At 42.4% G+C, this 16733-nt stretch overlaps 1 protein-coding gene across 1 annotated transcript in view; it reads right to left on the bottom strand.

Moving 5' to 3' along the window:
* cacna1ba (calcium channel, voltage-dependent, N type, alpha 1B subunit, a) overlaps nucleotides 1–16733 on the bottom strand; it is a 268054-nt gene that overhangs the window by 20466 nt on the left and 230855 nt on the right. Inside the window, exons 39-43 of the mRNA XM_086205228.1 lie at nucleotides 12871–12978; nucleotides 12569–12684; nucleotides 11188–11307; nucleotides 9909–9947; nucleotides 8887–9088 (exon numbers count right to left, since the gene is read on the bottom strand). Coding sequence (XP_086061354.1) covers nucleotides 8887–9088; nucleotides 9909–9947; nucleotides 11188–11307; nucleotides 12569–12684; nucleotides 12871–12978 — 585 coding nt within the window. The remainder of the gene's footprint in view (nucleotides 1–8886; nucleotides 9089–9908; nucleotides 9948–11187; nucleotides 11308–12568; nucleotides 12685–12870; nucleotides 12979–16733) is intronic.

The raw sequence follows: 16733 nt of genomic DNA, 5'->3' as shown, positions 1-16733 counted from the left end.
TGGTTTCCAGTGCTTTTATTTTGGCAGCTTGTTTCCTCTGGTTCGTTTGTGTAACTTTTCTTGTCTCCTTCGGCTCCCCTCCCCCGATGGCATTGAGTAATTGGTATCACCTGCGTCTCCTGATATCAAGCCTTAAGGCCAGCGGTGACACTCCTCAACGCCAGAGTGTACTGATTACCCACGCAGTACCTACCAGGCTCCTCTCGTTTGTGGTAATGTTGAGATCTCCGTGAATATTCCCAGTGAGTATCTGAGTAACCAGTGTCTCTCCTCTCGTGAGTTTTCCAGTGCCTCACCGCCCAGCTCTTCCCCGTCATCTTGTTTTTCTTGGAAACCTTTTTGTTGGACTCACACTCACCTTGTAAATATTTGTTAACCCTAACTGTTTCAGCTCCTGGGTCGTTCTACGCACCCCGCACATCAGATGACCCACAGTTTTCTTTTATTTATCTCTGACAAGTGAATTGATTTTGCTAGGCCCAAAACACCTCATCTAATGAGCTATGTATCCTTGATGGCATTACCCTGGCCTCAGCACTAACTTTAAGAATCTGGGTATTATCTTTGAGCAGCATCTGTCCTTCACCTCACACAAAGTAAACCTCAAGTACTGCCTTCTTTCATTTACATAACATCACTAAGATCAGACACAGCCATCCATTTTCTACCATTTATCCTGTTAAGGGTTGCGTGGGGGGGGGGGCTGGAGTCTATCCCAGTAACTACAGGCAAGAGGTGAGGTACACCTTGGATGGGTTGCCAGTCCGTCGCAGGGCCAACATATATAGACAGACAACCATTCACTCTCAGGCACATGTACGGTCAATTTAGAGTAACTGATTAACCTAGTAGTCCCCTTTTGCATGTCTTTGGACTGTGGAAGGAAGCTGGAGTATCTGGAGAGAACCAATGATCGATCAGTCCCCTATTATCCAGCAAGAATCCTTTGCTCCCAGGATGCAAGTTTACTTGCATTGAATGGGAGCCAGCGCCTTCAGCTATCAGGCTCCCCTCCTGTGGAACCTTCTCCAAGTTTGAGTCCAGGACACAGAAACCCTCTCTACATTTAAGAGCAGACTTCAGACCTTCCTTTTTGATAAAGCTTATGGCTAGGGCTGGCTTAGGTTAGCTCATAGATACGCTACTATAGGCTAAGACTCCCGTGGTACACTGGTATGCATTACTAACTCATCATCTTCTCTGGAGCCTTTATGATTCACCTCTTCCCAGATCCCTGAGTGATGCTACTACTGGAGGAGGCTACAGAACTCAAGCTGCCACCCTTAACATCAGTATTCGTATTAGTACTTCTAGAATTTATATAAATATTCTCAATACTGTATTGGCATTAGCATCAGCATTCTGTTTGCTACCATTTAATTGCTAATATTATGCTGGAATTGATTGCTTGTTTTGAACCTGTAGATGTGATTATTGGTAGCTAGCTGTTTGTTTGCCATCCTTCTCCTTCCAGCCTGTTCATGTCCCCATCTGTTCATCAGTTCCTCCCCCTTTCTCTCCCTCTATATCGCTGTTCCTCTTTCCTTTTGTGTATCTGTCTTTGTCTCTGCCCTGCTCTCCTGTTTGCTTTCCCCCAACTGGTCAAAGCAGATGGCTGGTCCTACTGAGCCTGGATCTGCTCGACGTTCCTGCCTGTTAAAAGGAAGGTTTTCCTAGCTGCTGTTGCAAGATGTGCTTTTCCATGGAGAATTGTGTGTACTGTAAATCAATTGAAGGAGTGTGGTGCTAGACCAATTGTACCTGTTAAGTGTCATGAGATAACTTTTGTTGTGATTTGGTGCTATACAAGTAAAATTGACTTGACTTAAAGTCATCATTTTCTAAACTTGATCTTTTGTCTCTGTGCTTCATTTAAACATGCCATTGTGCTCCAGCTGTTGAATCAACTGGTCCATTGTATATCTATTGACATGAGTGAAACAAAAGCACTCTGCCCTCTGACAAGATGAACTTTCAAGCCATGGAACTAGGTGCTCAGTCTTAATCACAGCTACAGGAGGCCATGAGCAGTGCCTTGCACACACAGGATAGTGTGGTCATTCTATTAAGGGAGAGGATATGAACAAGAGGAGCGAAAAGAAGCAAACTTGTGACATTCCTCAGGATAAATCTGGGAGGGTAAAGTGCAAAAATAGTGTTAGCTCCACCCTGATTACTGCCATTAAAATAGCTTTGACCAAGGCCCTTCACCCCAACTGCTCCAGTGGAGCTGCTCAGTGGCCAGGAGATCAGACCGTTGCTGTACTGAGCAGACTCCAAGAATGAGTAAACAGAGAATGTGATCGGGGCACTCGTGTACAAGAATATCACTCTCAGCAAGACCTTGAAGGAATAAAAAAAACTGATCATGTTTTTACTGTACATGTACATGTGCCAATATCACTTCCGGTGTCCACTAGGTGGTGCTATGACTACAATTAAATTCAGCTTATAGATGTCTTCAGGACTCTCATCAAAATTGTGAATTTTGGAAGAGATCTGACCATATCTGGTTTCAAAAGTTTCTTTTCCTATGGTCATCCTGCTATTGTAACACCATTTAAAAACTAATGGTCTTCATAGTAACCCTGACTGGGTGAGTCCTTAAGGTGGTCCTGACCAAATTTGAGGTGGATGATGGACTTGGCGAAGGACATCAAAGTGTGAAAAAACATGTAATTATCTGGTGCCACCAGGTGGCACAATGACTAATCTGCCCCAAAATTGAATCGGGTCTGCCTTCCTTCACACTACATCCGTCCTTCACCAATTATACCACCAGATAAAATTCTGTCTGTTAGATTTTGTTTAATCCTGTTGACAGATGGAAAACTGCCATCAAAAACACAATCATAAAACAATAATTAGACTCAAGCAATGCAAACCAATGCACTTTGACTTTTGATACTGTGTGCTTATTTTGATTCTCAAGGTACACACAGGCCTTTGACTTGTAACTACTATATTTACCTGTTCTCTATACCTTTTTTTCTTTTCTCAATTTTCTTTTTGGGCAACTTTATCGCCATTCGGAAAGGCATACTATATTTGATTAGCTATTCCTAGAGCTACTAGACATGGTTGCTGACATCATTGTTGAAAAACAGCCTGAATAATTAACATCGCCCTCACTCTAATTATGACATCATGACTAGGGTTGGGAATGTAGTGCACTAGCCCTCTTTTCCTTCATCACACTCCTCAGGATGTCTGGAGTAAATCCCTTCAGAACACTCGACCAAGAAAGATAAGCTGGAACTTCCATTCGCTGGCCTTTGATAATGACAATTAACCCTTACATGAACCAAGAACTGTTGCACAATAAGTAATGCACTTATATTCAAATATACTACATCTCCCTTTCTCAAGATTGTTTGTTTTCCTAACAACACTTTCTGCGCATAATATGGACATGACAGTTATGAAAACAGTGTAACAGCATTGCATTTAACCAGGTTTATACAAAAGGCACTGTAAATAACGTAATACAGTCCTGATGAGACTAAATTTACCAACCAAAATCACCATCCAATATCACAGATCAGATTCCTTAAGTCTACATATTTCTTTGAAGCAATCGGAAAAACAAGTGACTTAAGCATAACAACATAAATTTCAATTTCAACAAAACATATTAATGCCTAAATCTTGTGACTGAATTTGAACAGATCACAATTAGTGCACAACAGCTCCACTGATAACATTTACATCATGCTCGTTCCATTCTGGGTTTTTTTTCTTCACAAGTCTTTAATCAACCTTAAACTCAGTGCATAACAGTTTTTCCATTAGCCCTGATAACAGTCCACAAAATCAGTTTATTTTTATTTATTTTTTTAATTATTTTTTATTCAAGATAATGTCTTGGCACTCTAACAGACCTTCCACAGCGTGTTGTTTTCACAGGGCTGTTCGTGGATACAGTATCATCAGTCACCACTCTTGGACTATGCAGTACAGCAGAACAGTCTGGAGCAGAGCTGGCTGGATCAGCACTTGGTAGAGTGTCTTGCTCCATCTGATAAGAGTGCTCTGGTGTGATGTCACCAGGTGTCACTGGAAATGAAGTCTCTCTTGTTTTGAGCAGGTGTCTCCGATTCCTCCTGTATATTTCTCCTCTTGTGGTTTTTACAATGTATGATCTGGGCTGAATGTGTTTCTGTACCACAGTGGCTGGTTCCAACTTGTTGCCTTGTCTAACCCTCACATTTTCACCGTCTTGGAGGTCACACAGTGTTCTGGTTCCTCGATCAAAGCATTGTTTTTGTTTCTGTTCCATTGTCTATGCATGAGGTGGCTCCTAGCATCTTTATAGAGAGCTGGCTGCAACAAGGTCTTTGTCACAGGTAACTTTGATTTGAGCCTTCTTCCCATGAGCATCTGAGCAGGTGAGAGTCCAACCCCACTTACTGGTGTGTTCCGGTATTCAAGCAGTGCTAGGTACGGGTCACCAGCGCTGTCCTGTGCTTTTCTCAGCAGGTTTTTGATTGTCTGAACTGCTCTCTCAACTTGCCCATTTGACTGTGGGAAGGTAGGACTTGAGGTGGTGTGTTTGAAACTCCACTCAGCACTGAAGTCAACCATCTCTTGGCTCACCAGCTGTCTGCCACTGTCTGAGAACAACTCATTTGACACACCATCCCTTGCAAATATAGACTTAAGCCCATTGATGATGTGTTTGCTTGTGGTTCCATTCAGTTTGATGATCTCCAGAAACTTTGAAAAATAATCCACACACAGTAAGTGCTCTGCATCACTGAAGTGAAACAAATCCACACCTATCTTTGCCCATGCTCTCTCAGGCACTGGATGTAGCATAAGTGGCTCTCTGGGATTATTGTTCTTGTGTGTGTGACATACAGCACACTGAGCCACGACTTCCTCTATCTGTTTGGCAATGCTGGGCCAGTACAGTACATCACGGGCTCGCTCCTTACACTTAACCATGCCCATGTGTGACTCGTGGATTTTCCTGAGCATTTCACTTCTCAATGTGTGTGGTACTACTAACTTTGAGTTCTTGAATATTAGTCCATCTGCATATGACAGTTCTTCCCTAAATGTCCAGTACTGTTTGATTTTGTCTGGAAGCTGTCTCTGTGTATCTGGCCAGCCTCTCTGAATAACATTTGCGACCAGCATCAACTCAGCATCCTCTTTTGTTGCTACTTTGAACTCCTGCAACATTTCCTCTGAGACTGGGAAGTGGTGATTTACAAAGCTGACTTCCAGCTCTTCATCAAGGAGTTTCTTATGATGCTCTTTTAAGAATGCTCTGCTTAGAGCATCAGCAATATGCATATCCTTGCCTTGCTTGTACTCAACCTCAAGACTGTACTTTTGTAGTCTCATGAGCATTCTTTGTAGTCTGGCTGGGGCGCTGAGGAGTGATTTTTTGAATATCACCTCCAGTGGCTTATGATCACTTTCTACATGGACATGTCTTCCATATAGATACTGATGGAATTTTTCACAGCCGAACACGATTGCAAGCAATTCCTTTTCGATTTGGGCATACCGTTTTTCACTATCAGTTCATGCCCTGGAGTCATATGCGACTGGATGTCCATCTTGAAGTAGCACTGCTCCTAAACCCTCACAGCTTGCATCAACAGATAAGGTAACTGGCTTTCTGACATCATAGTACTTAAGTTCTGGTGCTTGGTTGACGAGAGCTTTCAGTTTGTCAAAACTCTGTTGTTGCTCTGACCCCCAGTGCCATTCCACATTTCCTTCCAACTTCCTCAGAGGAGCACTCAGGTCTGAGAGGTTGGAGATGAACTTAAGAGAGGTATTGCAGTAACCCTGTGAACCTCTGAAGGGCAGCTTTGTCCTCTGGTGCAGGCATGTTTTGTATGGCTCTGACCGTTTCAGGATCAGGTTTGAGTCCTTTCTCACTGAGCACATGTCCAATGTAACTGATTTCTGTCATCCTTATCTTACACTTACTTTTATTCAGTTTCAGATTTACGCTTCTCAGGTGGTCCAGCAGTTGTCTCAAGCGGTGATCATGCTGCTCTATGCTCTCTCCCCAGACCAGGATGTCATCTATTACTTTGACTACACCCTCTAGCCCTTCCAGATGTCTGGCTATGCACCTCTGGAACACTTCAGGTGCAGACGAGATACCAAATGGAAGTCTTTCAAACCTGTATCTCCCAAATGGTGTGTTGAATGTACACATTTGAGAGCTTTCTTGGTCCAGCTTGATTTGCCAAAATCCGTGGTTAGCATCTACAACTGAAAAGTATCTGGCATTTGGCCTTTCAGCTACCACTTCTTCTATTGCGCATAGTGGATAATGTTCTCTTTTGATCGCTGTATTCAGGTCCTGTGGGTCAATACAGATCTGAACTTTGTTGGGTTTTGTTACAGTCACCATACTATTGACCCAATCGATAGGCTCTGTCTGTTTGGTTATCACACCCAAGTTTTCCATTCTTTTCAGCTCTGTTTCAATTTTGTCTTTTAGGGTGACAGGCACTTTCTTGGGGGCGTGTACTACTGGAGTGACGTCTAGATTTGTCTCAATGTGGTATACTCCAAGTATGCAGCCTAATCCAGTGAATAAATCCTCATATTCACTTAGAATGTCACTCTCTGTTTTAAGCGCATGCAGTCTTTTGACAAGCCCCATTTCCTCACATGACTCTCCTCCTACAATTGCAGGTGCATTGGTCTTTATGACCTCAAACTCCATGTCATACTTTTTATCTTTGTACTGACATGTCAACATGACTTTACCTTTAGCTGGAAAGTGGTGTCCTGCATAAGCAACAAGCTTGGAGTGAGATTTTCTCACCTTTTTATCCAGTCTCAGCTTTCTGAGGTCTTTCATGGAAATGACGTTGCAATCAGCCCCAGTATCCAGCCTGACTTTCAAAACTTTCTTGTTGACAATCAGATCTTCATGCCACTTTTCTTTCTTTGCATCCACTGCATCGATTTGTGAGACTGAGTGGTCTTGTTCTTCTGCTTGGATTGAGCCAATAAAGAAGTCCTGATCATCTGCCTCTGCCTTGTTTATATGTTGCACTTTATGGTTGTTTGTGTGTTTGTTGTTTGTGTGCTTGCGTGAGTTGGACATTTTAGCATAATGATTTTTCCCATGAGGGCTGCACAGTGGTGCAGTGGTTAGCACTGTGGCCTCACAGCAAGAAGGTTCTGGGTTCGAGTCCCGGCTCGGGTGTGGGATCTTTCTGTGTGGAGTTTGCATGTTCTCCCCGTGCCTGCGTGGGTTCTCTCCGGGTACTCCGGCTTCCTCCCTCCGTCCAAAGACATGCAATTTGGGGACTAGGCTGATTGAATTCTCTAAAAATTGACCGTAGGTATGAATGTGAGTGTGAATGGTTGTTCGTCTCTGTATGTTGGCCCTGCGATGGACTGGCGACCTGTCCAGGGTGTACCCCGCCTCTCGCCCGTAGATGCTGGGATAGGCTCCAGCCCCCCCCCCCCCCGCGACCCTTACTAGTAAGGAATAAGCGGAAGATGACGATGGATGGATGGATTTTTCCCATGGCAGGCTGTGCATGGCAGGGCACTTCCTTGGCTCATGCCTGTAACCGCATCGTGTGCAGTTTCCTTGAGTTCACATCTTTACACTCTGTGCTGTGGCACCACTGTCTTTCAGTTTGTCACGTTGTTTTTGCTTAGTGACTTTATTAACAGGAATTTCAACCTCCTCATGTGGACATTTTAGCTGACTCCAACTCAACTTACTGGCTCTGCAAATGTCTATTGCTTTGTTTAGCCTGAGGTCCGGTTCACTCAGTCGTCGTCCTCTCACTTGGTCATCCGTGATTCCACACACGATTCTATCTCTCATTCTATCAGTGAGTCAGTGAGGTGCCCAAACTCGCAGTCTTTCACTTTGTGCTTTAAATCAGTCACATATGCATCAACAATTTCTGATTTTCCTTGCACTCGAATAAAGATTAGGTGTGTCAAATACGTCACATTTTCCTTGGCTCACAATGTTGGCTGAAAAGTTCTTTCAAGGTATCATAGTCATCTACATCTTCATCGAAATCAAACGTGTTATATACCTTAATTGCTTCGTCCCTGGCCACATGCAAGAAAATGACTCTTTTCACTGCATCGGTCTTTTCGTGGATTCCACTGGCGACAAGGAACAGTTCAAATCTCTGGATCCAGACTCTCCAATTTTCTGCTAGATCTCCCCCTAGACTTAATGAGGTCGGAGGTTTCATCTGCTCCATTTCGTCTTCCTTTCTTTGTTTTTACTATAAGTTTTTACTCTGACACCATGTAATATACGATGTGGATGAAGCCACATCAACAGCACATCAGCAACAACCTTTTTTATTCTGTGGTCTCAATACCAACACAGTAACACAAGAGTACAGTCACAGTGCTGCCCCGTGGTCACACGGAGTAATGCACTTATATTCAAATATACTACAGTATGCAAGCCACTGATCCGCAAAGAACTCATTGATAAGTTTTAATCTGAGACTGATCATTTCCCGTTGGACCAAACTAAATTACAACTGTGTAAAACACCCTACAGCTACATCATCATCATCCTCAGCTTATCAAGTCGCGACAGGAATCATTTGAAATGTATTGATTCTGACAATTAGAGTAGTCACACAGACAGCATACCATTAAATATTCCAATCAGAAAATACTGGAAACAAAGCTTAAATAATCCAGATATGAGGTTGAATGATTTTACTCTCTTATCGGAGGCCTCTTTATCAATATATATACATCTGGAGAGGGGTCTTGGGGGATATCGGGGGGGGGGGGCTTTCTGCTTTACACATTCACCTCCACTAAAGGCAAGGCTAGTTAATGTTTGTGTCAAGGTGTGAATAAGGATAATTTTTTAAACCTGTGTGTGTTTATGCAGTGGCGACTCACCAGGTGTGTCCAAAGACCTTTGCCTCTTATCTCTGTCTTTATCTCGGTCTCGGCGGTGGTGGCAGCGTCGGTGGTGATGATGGTGGTGGGGTCTGTCTTGGTTGGGGGTTTCAAGGGTGTAGTCCCTAAGTTTTACCTCCTGGGCATGCTGCGGGGCGGCAGTAGAGGCTGATCGTTTCATAGAGCTGTCATCAGGGACAGACTGAGGAAGAAATGACAGAAGCTGGTAAGAATGATGACCAGGGTTTCAATCAGCTCTAATTACTCCCACCTAGTGCCCCTGCAGGCATTGAAACAGTTCATTCATTTTACTTACTATCCTGAAAGTTTAAATTTACAGACAAAAGAAAAAGAATGACATAAGAAATCTTATTGCTGGCAACATTTCACCATTCTCTCTTAACATTCGAGCCTAATGAAATAAAAGGCACAAAATGCTTTTTTCTGCTGTTTTGCCAGCAGCTCCTGTGCAGCTCCAAGTTAATACAGCACTGTCATTTTTAAACGATAAACAGCCAACTGTCCCATCCCAGTCAGTGAGGTTCAATTAAAACTTTGCATTGTTCTTTATAAGTTGCTTATTCCTCATGAAATACTCAGTGGATCTACGGTTAAAAAATCTGGCATATTTGCAGTGATAATATCTACTGATGGGCAGGAGTCTGTGCTGAATATGAAACACATTCTTATATTGAGTTAGCTATTGGCAGGGGTCTAGTTAAAAATCTACTGAATTAATTTAGGCTTTTAGTTTTTATGTCATTGCACAGAAGTATACCATGACACTGTGGATTTAACACATTTTGAGGATCAAGTGTGAAGCTATTTGCTCTTATTTTTCACCATTACAAAACAAATGATGTGACAATAACATTGCATATTCTCCTAAAGCTTTTAACTCAAGTAGTAAGAATCTCTTAAACAAAATGTATTAAAATTGGTTTCATGAGCCTCAGATGGCTAGGGGATTTGAGTTAGCACAAATAAGAACATATATTTGTGTGTGTGGTGTGTTTACATACAGCTAGATGGATGCCTGGAGAGTGGTGAGAGTGGCCCCACTGTGCAAAAGGATATGGAACATTCAAATAGAAAGAAGACAGATCAGAAAAGATAAAGACAAGAGTTCAAGACAGATCAGCAGCAGCTTGGCAAACCACAGTTAGTCAGTTTTTCTCTTCACAAATTACAGCACTAAACCAGTTAATGTCCTGCAGTCTTACATTACTTTCTGTTGTTTATCAGAACTGCAGAAGCATGACTTAGCTTTACTTTGCAACAAGTTATCAGCAACTACAGGCCTCTGATCAGTGGCGGGGTGGCTGTCGGGACTACTGGGAGTTTTCAAGGTGGCCTGGCCCTTTGGTGGCCTGCCTGGCTGGCGAGGAAAAAAAGAAAAGTTTTTTTTTTTCCTTCCCCCTCAAGCCAGGCCAGGCCAGCTAGCGACAGACAGCGCAGATAAAACAAAGGTCTCAATTCTATCTAGGCCATTCATTCAATCAATCTGCTCAGTCAGTCAGTGCTGCTGCTGCAGTCTCCAGTTTGTGTAGCACGAGCGAGCGACACGAGAGAGCTGCTCTCACTTGGCTCGCTCGCATGCTCGCCTCCTCCCCCTCTGTTTGAGGTATGATAGGTATGAGGTATGATAGTCTGTCTCCAACTGCCTCCACCAGACCTCAGTGCCGCAAAGGGAGAGACACCCCATGATGGCGCTGCATGATCGATTCCTAATATAGACCAAAATTGTTACAGCTGGGGCTCTTTTATTTCAGTACTATGTATTAGTAGCCAAATGTGCCCAAGCACAAGACAATATGAACCCTTTGAATGTGTTACCTTATTAATGAGCAAAGATGTTGGAAGCGTTTTCATGCTGAAGCCACAGGAGCTGCTAAAATCTAAACTCTTCATAATTCATGCAATTAAGGAAGTTCAAAATCCACAATACAGCAAGACACAGAAGTCTCAAAAAAGTCTGTCCACTATACCTAATTTCTTCTATGTATAGTGAATCCAATAATTCATAGCTGTGGCATATCAGTTGCATGGAAGAAAGTGAGTGTGGGCCGTGAAATTCATAATTAGAATTAGAGCAGCAGGCCAGGTAGCTCTGAGGAACAACACTGTAAGAAGCAGAAAAACAGCTGCAACATGTTTTGTTTTTGGTTTTTTTTAAACACTGAAAGGCTCTATTCTCAGTCCTCTCCAACACAGACTTAAAGGGACTGAAATTTTCAGCTGACTAACAGGTCGGCAGTATTGATTCACTCAAGTACATCAGTGGTGGAAAAAGAAGGCTACCTGCAGCTCAAAGTGAAGACGAGGCATGGAGGCTGCCCTTCCCTGGTTCTCCAGACCTAAGCCAGGAACTGGGATTGTACTGCTAGCACTAGTTGCCATCTTCCTCATTTCAACAGACTCCTGGACACATACACACAAAGTCAAAGCATTATTACAGGGTATGTATTGAAACACTGTTTAACCCTTCTTCAGGAACACCAAACCCTGAAGTAAATGTTGTACAATTGTGTTTGTGAATATTTTAATTCATGCTTTCTCCTGCATGTGAGTTAGAGGCAACAGTAGCTTAAAAAAAAGCCCTGACCTTGCACTGTGGAGGAGAGACGAATGGCAACATGCTAAAGGCAATCAGAGGCAGCAGGCAGAATATTGCTGGACCTGGTCTAACAGGACCGTGATCCAACAAGTCAACAAGATCCAACAAGTCAACTTGATCCAAAATATTTTCTTCATCATGGTCATGCTTATGTGTCTTTGTGAGTGACTGTTGAAACAGACATGCTCCGGTAGATGATGGATAAATGATTAGTAGACAATTGGTAGATAATAGCTAACCTGCAGCCAAATGTATCATTGTGGCTATAAAACAAGCTACAGTGGCAGACCAGTCACTGAAAGGTATGTGGGATAGTTCTGGTGTTTTTAAATTTCAAATATTATTTGGAGTCTAAATGATTGATATGCATGAAACGTATATGAAATGGATCAACAAAGCAACATCTTACCCACTGACATGTCAGTGATATCTATTACTACCATCGGTCTGCAGACAACATTGAAAGGTCTTACAGAGATAAACCTTCTAGTTTGTGCACAGCTTCCTCTGATAGGTGCTTGATATGTCCCATGCTTACAGTATAGTTTCTTTGCCACACTACTGCCTTGCCTCCAATCTGTCTGTAGCACTTCCTATTCTTTGAACAGCTTCTATTCATTGTGGAAGAAAAAGTACACTGATGTAGAATTTGCCTCTTATCTAACTGGAAGTAATCATCTTGATCCTCCTCAGATAGTTAACAGGCCAAGCTCAACTACTCACAACGTAAGCAGGGACACACTGAGTATGCTGTAGCCGGGCAAAATTGAACCAATTCCAATAATGTTTGTTCCTCTTCATTACTGAGATTACAGGTTTCATGGGACCAGAAGTGTGCTTTCAATCATTAAATTGAGGAAGCTGTTGACAGATCTTTTATTTAACCAGAGAACACCTGGTGGATACAAATACTGTTCTGAAAGACTGTGTGCATTCAAGAGTGTATCAGAGTGTGTTCACGCGAAAATATATATGGGTTCACGCATACAGGCAATAACTGCAATTAGGCATCCATTTTGTGAGTGTGTGTATGCGTGTGCATGCACATGCATGTACATGTGTTACCTGGGAACCTGATGCATTCTGTTGCTGCTGCAGCAGCAACCCTCTGGCTCGATTCTGCTTATAATAGTCAAAGATCATCAGTGCTGCATATACCTTCCCTACTGTCAGCTCATTGGCTGAGGAGGAGAAGAGAGGAGGAGGGAAACATGGAAACTTTGATTTTTACTTGGTTCATATTGGAGATGCTAGTATAACCTGTGGCTTTGCACTATAGTAAGTACATCTTTGTTTCTATCGGAACTGCTGAAAAAGCGTCCTTAACTCTGAGGAACTAGTGTGAGAATAGAGTAGGACACACTTACGTTTATGAGGCGTCACTAACAGGTCCACGGTCTTCTGAGAGAGGTTGGGCCATACTGTTGACAACTCCTTCTTTAACTCAACATCAGATAAGCGCTGGGCTACCATGCCTTAAATAAAAAATAGAACAAGAGACACTTGTATTCTGCACTTGGCTGCTCACTGCTCTCTAGACAAAGGGTTAAATGCAGAGGATGACTTTCATTTTCATTTATTTACAATGACAGTAAAAACTGCCACCTGGCACATGATCACTTGTGTCATTTTGGGACCAGTGAAAAGTGTTTTGATTTTCAAAACATCACTGAAAACATTTGGTAGGATAAAATCTGATAAATTACTTGTTATCTAAACCTCCTTCTGCAGTTTCAGGCATTTTTTTCTTCCTGCCATATGTTTATCTATTTTAAAATCAGAAGTCCTTTCAAGAATAAGGTGTAAAAGAAGCCTTGGTTAAGACACTAGCCTCATTCAAGGCTGCCTTAATGCATAGGCTTAGCTAGACCCAGGAGCCCACCGAGTTTAGGGGGCCTTCATTTTGGGGACACAAAGAGCTGAAAAAGTCACATTGTTGTCTAACTTGACAGTTGTCCTGTGTACTGTATAGTGTATATTATAAGTAGGGACTATTTTATGTTTTAGAAATGCATTACCTGCGCTATTAGGCGCACATTGATCTGCATATAGATCTGTTACATTCTGGATTCTACAAGTAAAGAGCCATTTAACTTAGTTCATCTCTCCAGTGTCTTTTTTTATCATATAGTTGTGTAAACAGGCCACATACACAACATCCTGTCAATCACTTTATACCACGATTGAGGCTGCTGATTAATCGAAATTAACCCTTTGCTAACCCCCCCGTGTCAAGCTTTCACCCTTGGCTTGAATGAGTTGTAAAATGACATGAAAAAAGAAACTTGACAGCTGTGCCCACAAAAGAAATTTAACTCTAGAAAAGCAAAATTGGGGAAATGAGTTACTTCAGAACATCCCACAGCCAACTTTAAATCATCGGATGATAGCAAGCCCACAGCAGGACGCTCACTTTCTAACCCCTCAGAGACAGCAGATGAAGCAGAGGCGGGGCCCTTAGTACCATAGGTTGATGTTATAAAAAGAGTCTTTTGTGTTCATGCTCAAGTGGGCTCATTGATGTTGATGAGCATTGATGGTGTGTTCATGAAATTATATTAGTTTTCCCTCTGAAAGAAAGAACACTTACTTTTGTATGTCCTGAAAGAGACCATTACTTTTTGTAATGTAGATTACCAAGCTATTACATTTTTTTTTAATGAGACTTCATAAATTATGGGGTTTGGGACAGATCCTACAAAACCTCTGAGCCCCAAGGCCTACCATTAGCTTAAGGTGGCCCTGGTCTCATATATGGAAGGATTTTACAAAAAAAACCTGATCTGGGATCCACTATCAAAGCTGTACAGTTATCAGTTATCACTGATGATAGGAAGAAGCAATGTAAGAAAATGAGAGTTAAGTCTCATCGCTATGACCGTTGCAGACACTAAACATGTCAGCCTGCATAACAAAGACAGGAGTCATCTGGGAAAGCAAGCAAAGTACACCACACATACACATGATACAGAGACGCTCACGTACAGACAGACAAGGTCCAAGATAAGTGTAATCGGGGAATGTCCCATTCCTTTGTGGTCCTTGAAGATAGTGTAAACGCCATCACGTGACACGAACACTTACACACACACAGCCTGAATACAGTATAAAAATTCATGTCATATTCTGTATTGGTGGGAAGACATCTCTGTCTGCGTTGCTAGTAGGGTTCGTCGCTAAGAATAAAGAGATCCCCCATCCGGCACCTGAGACTCAGTCCTCTGATTACTCTCATCCTACTTTTTCTGCCACGACAACAACTTAAGAAGAATGTAGAGGACTGAGTGTTTCCCACTTCAGTTAGCAAGTTCAAGACACAAGTGGTACTGTGCGATTGTATATTGTAATTAAGATGGTTTTTCACAGGCATTACAGCAAAAGAGGAACTGGTTGTTACCAAAATGAAAGTATACTTACTGGAGAGACATTTATCAGACAGTAAAAAAAGTTTACTACACTGCTCTCATGTGGAAACATGATTTAACTGCAAGCCAAACTCTGTTTAATAAGTGCAGGAGTCAGGACTCGTCTTAGATGCTGAAGATGCAGTAAAAAACACCAGAGTGAAACTGAAGAAAAATACAGTACATTAACAACTTAATCATGCTAGGGCTCGTACACTAAGATGGAATGGCTTATTGCTACAGGAATTTTAAATAAACCAAAAAGGTATGAATTTTCCAGAATAAATCAATTTTGAACATTTTATTTTCACTTTTTAAAATTTTCTCATGGCGGTACGGTGGTGCAGTGGTTAGCACTGTTGCCTCACAGCAAGAAGGTTCCAGGTTCAAGTCCCGGCTCAGGCACAGGATCTTTCTGTGTAGAGTTTGCATGTTCTCCCTGTGCCTACGTGGGTTCACTCCAGCTTCTTCCCACTGTCCAAAGACATGCAATTGGGGACCAGGCTAATTGGATACTCTAAATGGACCGTAGGTATAACTGTGAATGGTTGTTTGTCTTTATTTGTTGGCCCTGCGATGGACTGGCAACCTGTCCAGGGTGTACCCCGCCTTTTGCCCATAGCCGCTGGGATAGGCTCCAGCCCCCCTCCCCGCAACCCTTAACAGGAATTAGCAGAAAAAAAATGGACAGATGAATGGATGGAACATTTTCCCACAAAAACCCGAAGAAAATACACAACAAAGATATGCAACATGACCCTAACCTTGGTCAGTACAAAAAAAAATACAGGAAAAAGTAAATTAAAAAAATTCCAATTTCCACAAATAAGCCTGACTCATACATTGGTCATTTGGGTCTCATCAAGTAAGGCCAAAAATGGCTTCCATGTTTTCTCATAAAAACATGCCCTCTGCTAAAACAAATCTGTTCCATCCTGGAAACAAAAAAAACATTTCTTAAAGCAAGGGAATGATGGAGACTTCCATCCATCCATCCATCATCATCTTCCGCTTAGTCCTTACTAGTAAGGGTGGCGGGGGGGCTGGAGCCTATCCCAGTATCTACGGGCGAGAGGCAGGGTACACCCTGGACAGGTCGCCAGTCCATCGCAGGGCCAACATACACAGACGAACAACCATTCACACTCATGGTCAATTTAGAGAATCCAATCAGCCTAGTCCCCAATTGCATGTCTTTGGACGGTCAAAGGAAGCCGGAGTACCCAGAGAGAACCCACGCAGGCACGGGGACAACATACAAACTCCACACAGAAAGATCCCGCACCCGAGCCGGGACTCAAACCCAGAACCTTCTTGCTCTGAGGACACAGTGTTAACCACTGCACCACCGTGCAGCCCTGATGGAGTCTTCCAGTTAAGTAAAAAAAAATTTTTTTTGGCTGCTACCATATCTGTTTTGAGAGCCTGCTTACAGTGGGACGGGAGGGCCGATGTATTTACAGAGGAACCAAAAATAGGCAGGTTACACTCTGGTTGAATTTTTATTTAATATTGCTTAGATAACCAACTAAATATGTCACTCCAAAAGCTCTCCAGTACTGGGCAATACCAGAATAAATCAATTTAAATTATAATAATGCACTTGCACTTTACTTATAACAATTTCTGAGAGCACGTTATAATCTAACTAATAAAAACTTCAAACATGTTGTATCTCAGTGACTACAGTGCACATTTTATAAAGTTATAAAATTGAATTGTGTGGTCCCTTGCCATTTTCCCCAGTTCCTTATTTTGTCCTACAAAATTTGTTCAACAGTCAGAGCACAGCTGCCTTGCAGGTCCTCAAATGGCAAAGAACCTTT

This window comes from Aulostomus chinensis, chromosome 6 (assembly GCF_037954235.1).
Source record: "Aulostomus chinensis isolate RoL2024-O1b breed Wild chromosome 6, RoL_Achi_v1.0, whole genome shotgun sequence".
Classification (NCBI taxonomy): Eukaryota; Metazoa; Chordata; class Actinopteri; order Syngnathiformes; family Aulostomidae; genus Aulostomus; species Aulostomus chinensis.
Note: the sequence above shows the minus strand (reverse complement) of the source record. Positions and strands in the feature narration are given on the sequence as shown.